The sequence below is a fragment of the Tachysurus vachellii genome, chromosome 5, assembly GCF_030014155.1.
Source record: "Tachysurus vachellii isolate PV-2020 chromosome 5, HZAU_Pvac_v1, whole genome shotgun sequence".
Lineage (NCBI taxonomy): Eukaryota > Metazoa > Chordata > Actinopteri > Siluriformes > Bagridae > Tachysurus > Tachysurus vachellii.
In genome coordinates this window covers 13,463,908-13,470,000 of record NC_083464.1, presented here as the reverse complement: position 1 = coordinate 13,470,000, position 6,093 = coordinate 13,463,908, and the positions used below count along the sequence as shown (strand labels likewise).

At 41.2% G+C, this 6,093-nt stretch overlaps 1 protein-coding gene across 1 annotated transcript in view; it reads left to right on the top strand.

Moving 5' to 3' along the window:
- Positions 1-6,093, top strand: part of eif3ea (eukaryotic translation initiation factor 3, subunit E, a) — a 33,915-nt gene that overhangs the window by 25,982 nt on the left and 1,840 nt on the right. Inside the window, exons 10-11 of the mRNA XM_060869866.1 lie at positions 499-608; positions 5,958-6,060. Coding sequence (XP_060725849.1) covers positions 499-608; positions 5,958-6,060 — 213 coding nt within the window. The remainder of the gene's footprint in view (positions 1-498; positions 609-5,957; positions 6,061-6,093) is intronic.

The window sequence follows — 6,093 nt, the reverse complement described above, 5'->3', positions numbered from 1 at the left end:
TGTTTCATGTGGAGACTGTGGAATTCCAAGATTTGTGGTTGATTTGGCGTGGCGAGAATGGCCCTAAATCGTTCTTTTATTTCTTTTCTTTTCCTTTTTTTTTTCCTTTTTTTCTTTTCCGAATGGGACTTTCTTCCTTTATTGCAACTTCCAAAGTAAACTATTTCTGGGTGAACTTCAGCATAGATGTGTTAGAAATAGCGCCCATAGTCCAGGATACACTCATCGTCATTCTTTATATTTGAAGCTGCTCTTAATTAGTCCTTGTTCTCGTTAGTGTACATTTTGGCCGTTATGGTTTCCCAATGTTAAACCTGTTGTTACAGTGTTCGAAACTACAAGGTTCTGTAATGAGATCTAAAAACTGTGCTCTGCTCTTTGTCCTTATTTAACTGTAAGCGTTCCTCTGCACCACAGCAGATTTGGAACTGACTTCATTTTCTCACAACTATCACCATTTAACAATATCCCTAATCCCAGTTGTTCTGTCGCACAAAGGTGCTGGTGAATGACTTCTTCTTGGTGGCATGCCTTGAGGACTTCATTGAAAATGCTCGCTTGTTCATCTTCGAGACCTTCTGCAGAATTCACCAGTGCATCAGCATAAGGTAAGACTTAAGACTCTTCATCTGGAAGGCAAACAAATGTCCAGGTTTCCTGAAGGCACAAGAAGATCAGTACAATTCCATAATGTGTATAGATGCATCAGCTTTTTTGAATATCTACTGGTTTCACCTCATGCAGCCTCAGAAGCACTAAAAAAGTTTTTTTTCCCCCAACCTGCTGATGTCCAGTTTCAGCGAACCTCTGTTCACTGTAGCCTCAGATTCCTGTTGGATGACGGGAGTGAAAAACAATACAATGTTGTGCTGTTGTAGCCAGTCCACCTCATGGTTTGCTGTGTTCTGAGTTGCTTTTCTGCTCACCACGCTCTTAAAGATTGGTTATTTGAGTCACCATGGCTTTCCTGGATCGGTCCAGTCTGGACGTTCTCCTCTGACCTTTCTGATCAACAAGGTCAACATGGAGGTTTTTATTTATTAGTTGATTTTATTTAGTATTTGCAACATTCTTTCAAATCTCCTGAGGCAAATCCAACGACCAGCATTTACTAAAATACTCAAACAAACCTACCTGACATCTAAGAGCTATGCCATGGTTTGTCACTGAGACCACTTTTTTCTTATTCAGATGTTTGAATGATGATCTGAACATTAACTGAGGCCCCTGAGTTGTATCTGCGTAGGTTTATGCACTGTTCTGCTGCCACATGTTGGGTTGATCAGATAATGGCATGCATGTGCGGGTTTGACCTAATAAAGTGTCATCATGTATTAAAGTAACTCCACTTCAGTGTAACAGGAGAAAAGAAAGTAGCACGTCTCCAAATGTGTCCACAACGTGGGATTGCTTCCTGTTTTGTTTCTCATAGCTCCTACTTTGCTCAACCATTTTTATTAGCCACTGTTCTGGAGGAAGTATGACCAGAGACCGTCTGCCAGCACCTAGGCCTCGCACTCATGGAGACACACACACACAGAACTGGACATCACAGACACATCTACTCATTTGTTCTGAAGCAGTTCATGAGGGTTTACATATTATTCTCAGCAGGTCTGGTGCTGCCCTCAGACCTCTTCTGATACCAGTAGTTTAGTCTCATGTCTTTTCTTACAGTCTCTCTCTCTCTCTCACGTCTCTCTCTATTCATCCTGTTGAATTCTCTTTAAATAAGTTTACAGCCTGGAACTCTGCTCTGAATAGTGCTTGCGTTTAGTCATGGTTCTCACTGAGTCATGTTTTGTAGACAGCTCACAATCCTATCCTGCATTTGGTTGAGTGTGGCAGGTGTTTTATTGCCACTTTACTCTATTTACTCTGCTTTATTGCTCTGTTTTATGGTATATACACAGCATTGTAGGTTTCCAGAGGAGACACGCAATGGTTTTGGATGCCCAGGATTTTCCATTGGTGGAAAAGAAGCAGTTGGAATGAGAGGGAGGTTTGGGCGGTTGTCATTGGTTTCCCTCCGCCTGGTTCTTATTAGTGCTCCAGTGACAGAATACAGAACAAGGAAGCAGCACTACATTTTGGACTGTTTAACAAGCTTTTCATAACTAGTAGTCTATGAGCATCTGTCCAGCACTGCTTTTTCCCCCTCTTCTTCTGCATGTGCAGCACAAAACACTTGACCACTTTACAGTGGCTTTGGCTAACAGGTTGTAAGTACGGTAAGGGTAATTTTACACCCTCTGCAAACCAGAATAGGGGCGCCTACACACACACACACACACACACACACACACACACACACACACACACAGGCACACACAGTCCCCCACCTCAAAAAAAACTTTATAAGTGGGTAACTGTAATTCTGTAGCCTTTTCATTATAAAAACACAAGACATTTTGTTGATTCCCGTAGCATCCTACATCACACATCGTTTCACAAATCCAAAGAAATGAGTACATTGTGATGATCTGCTTGGGACACCTTGATTTCTCCCTTCTCAAGCACGGTTTGTAGTCAAGGTTGAAGCCGGGAATCCGATCAGTCTCTGTTCAAACCTTGAGCCGTCAATAGTTTGGAATTGATTGATAGTCCTGGCTTATTTTGGCAGCCTTGTTCCAGGAGGATCTGTTTACTTGTTAAGGACCACAAAGGTTAATGGTAAAGCTCTTCTAGAAGTGGAAAGTGAAACTATAATTTACTCGGATCCAGTGTATTCTTTTTAGGATCAAAACGGTATGGCTTGGAAGTCCTGGCAGTGGGTTTTGGTGTCTACTGAATGAGATTTGTTGAGAACTGGAGATTTTCTATCTTTGATTTACAGCTCTGCGTCGCTAGCACATTATCCTGAAGCCCTTTTCACCAGCGCATGGATTCGTGTGATTCTAAGGCTTGTATTATAATGAAGACATTTTTATAGCTGCTGAAAATAATAAAACATTTTGCTTGTTTTCACCCTCAGTGTTGGCTGAAAGTAGAATGTATCTAAGACAAGCGAAGACATTTTATAGAGGAGCCCAGTGGAAATGTTATACAATGATTTATGATTGAGAGTGATAATTTTAGCAATATATCCTTTTGTCTAGACTTGTGAAATCTCCAGTGTTGAACTTAGATCAGTGGATTTATTTATTTATTTTTTTAAAAACCCATCTTTCTGTTTCTCGTGACCAGCATGATTAGCTGATAAGATTCTGTTACTCAGGGGAATATGAACACAGTTCACGTTTAACGGACAAGTTGTGTGTAGTAGATGTGAATGTTGTTGTCAGTGTCAATCTAGTCAGTGCATGACTTACAAGAACTCTAGTAATTGGAAAGCCCAACATTTCTACGCAAAAACAAAAATAGTTCCACATAACAGTTGAATCATTAAAACCAGTCCAGTCATTTTGGTTCTTATCAAAAAAAAGTCAATCAATTCTGCAGCATGCACTTGGGGGTCTCTCCAAATGGCCTGGAATCTCTTAATGGTTTCATATGGAAGTGTTCAACAATGCATTTGTTAAGCTTGTTTATGTTTATAAAAAAAGAGAGGGAGAGAGAGAGAGGGCACTTGTAAGGAGTCCATCATTCTTCCTGGACCAAGTCTGTCCTCTGCTTAATGCCTGACCTCTCAGCTATGTGTGAGGTTCCTGGAGTGAGACGGGTCGCCTCAGTTCCACCAGCCCACAAGTGGAATTGGATAAATCAGTGCTCAGGAGCCAGCGTGGGGAAGGGGGTCAAAATGAAAATGATCCCTGAAGCCGCCCCTTCCCCCGAGGATCTGAGGTAGACCTGCGTAAAATGAGACTATAGCAGGAGAGGGCAGTCGGGCTCTAGCAGCTATGTCTGGTAATAAGCACTGTAGGTTCAGGCTTCTACTTTGCTTCCTGTTTGTGTGTGTGTTTTTTTTTTTTTTTTTTTTTTGTTTTATGTACCATCCCACTTTCTGTCCCATCTGTTTTGGCGATTCTCAAAAAATATGTTTATAATAAGTTTAAGCAGAATCAGGTCTAATAAAGCTGTTTTTGCTGCCTTCCCCCTGGTTTAAATTAGATAAGTGCGTGCCTGTCCTCTCTGTGGCTAGATGCAGGGCCTGACCTGGATCTCCGCACTGAGCATGTGCGAGCCTTGTCTGGTCTGTTGCCTTCAGAAGACACGCATTGGTGTTTATTTTGATCCAATCTCGGTCTCTGACTCCACTGATCAAATGAATGGAGAAATGCTTGCTTCCTTCTGCTACAATCAACCATCTCTGAAATGAATTGAAGGTATTTTTAAGGAATCCTTTGATGCTCACCATTCTGGGTCTGAGGAGGACCAGAGTTTAGACCAGCTTCCTTTTGACAGAAGTACAGCAAACTTTATGACCATGGGATCTGTCTACTTTCCTGTGCCTTTGAGTATGTTTTTGGTAATCAGGCTTCAGTGTGCTGTGCAGTGCTTTTCAGAGAAGTGAAAGGGCCTGGCTTTCGGCTCTGGAATCTCCAAATATTCCCGTTTCCAGTGTCAATAAGGTCTCGGCTTAATTTTGGACATGTGTTAACCATCACAGCTTTGGCCCTTGTGACTTTGACAACTGCCACTTTTGCTGGTGGTTAGGTCTTAAATAATGAGCTCTATAAGCAATCTACAATGCCATGTGCCATTTTGTGCAGGTTGGAACGGGAGTAAATTATGTCAGCTGTCGGTTCTGCCAGTCTCAACCAAGGCTGCATAAAAAGTGTTTTATAGGAGGTATGTGGATGTAATCTGCCCCTGCAGTTTGGGCTGAGAATGAGTGATTCATGGTAGTGATCCATGATTTCACCTCCTGCAGCTTCACAAGCACTCTGCTTGCACAGCTGTCTGAAACATCTTGTTTCTTTGGAAACTTTTGGAGATACTTTGTGATTTTTTACTCTGTTTACATACGCAACTTCAATACACCTTGTCCAGTCAACGTTACCACCGGCTGATAGCATCACAACCCCAACAATAAAAAAATGAAAAAGTTGGAAAAACTTCTGAAAGATGATCTCTCATGAATGGGTGAGAGATGGGATCAAATGAAAGTGGTACAATTGGTTGTGTCACTTGGCTGTGGCTCGAGGACATTCCAGGAATGACATCTTCGAGTGCAGTCCACGGTTTCCCACAAGTTGGTAGGTTTTGCATTGGGTTGAGTGTTTCTCTGCATTATATAAATTCTTTGTGTACATGCAGACCATGATTTTATTACACGCCAGCCTTGATAAACCAATTTTTGCAATCATGTATCATAAGATTGGACATTTGTGACCTATGCCTTAAAGGATCTGGACTAACAAAAGTAAAAGCACTGGGTCCTCCAGCTTCTCCTCATCTGGATGACTGCCCCATCCTGGCCCCTACATGCCTACAAACTCAACCCTGCCTTTCTTTCTTTTTGTTCTTCACTGACATGCCAGACGAGTGAGTTAGGGGCCAATAGAGGAACTTTAAGATGGCCTGATGATTCAAGGTCCAGTGTATCAGCCCATCTCTAATGGACTTACTCTTGAGACTCACTTCATCTCATCTCTACTTTTGGAAGGGCATTTTCATTTGTCTGTCACCATTACCTCGCCCTCACTCCATCTCCTCTCAGTGAAGTAATTGTATTCCTTTTTATGGGCTTCTTAGTCTTGGCGTGAATCATCATTATTGCCTTGCTTACATAATGAAAGACATTTGTCACTCGCAAGTAGCGTTCCAAAGCCTCAATTTTGACAGGACTTTCTTTTTTTCTCCAGCGTGCGCATCAGATTGCTTATGCGTATGTAATATATATTTTTTTGCATGCATATATATATATATATATATATATATATATATATATATATATATATATATATATATATATATATATATATATTGTTTTTATTGATGTTTACAAATGTTTTTGGGTATACAGATATGAGGCATTATTATGTAGCACATAAATGGCCTCTGTTTCTTTGCAGCATGCTGGCAGACAAGCTGAATATGACTCCTGAGGAGGCAGAACGATGGATTGTTAACCTCATTCGTAATGCTAGGCTGGATGCTAAAATCGACTCCAAACTGGTAAGAGGCTCTCTGCTCATATTTGTTTATTCT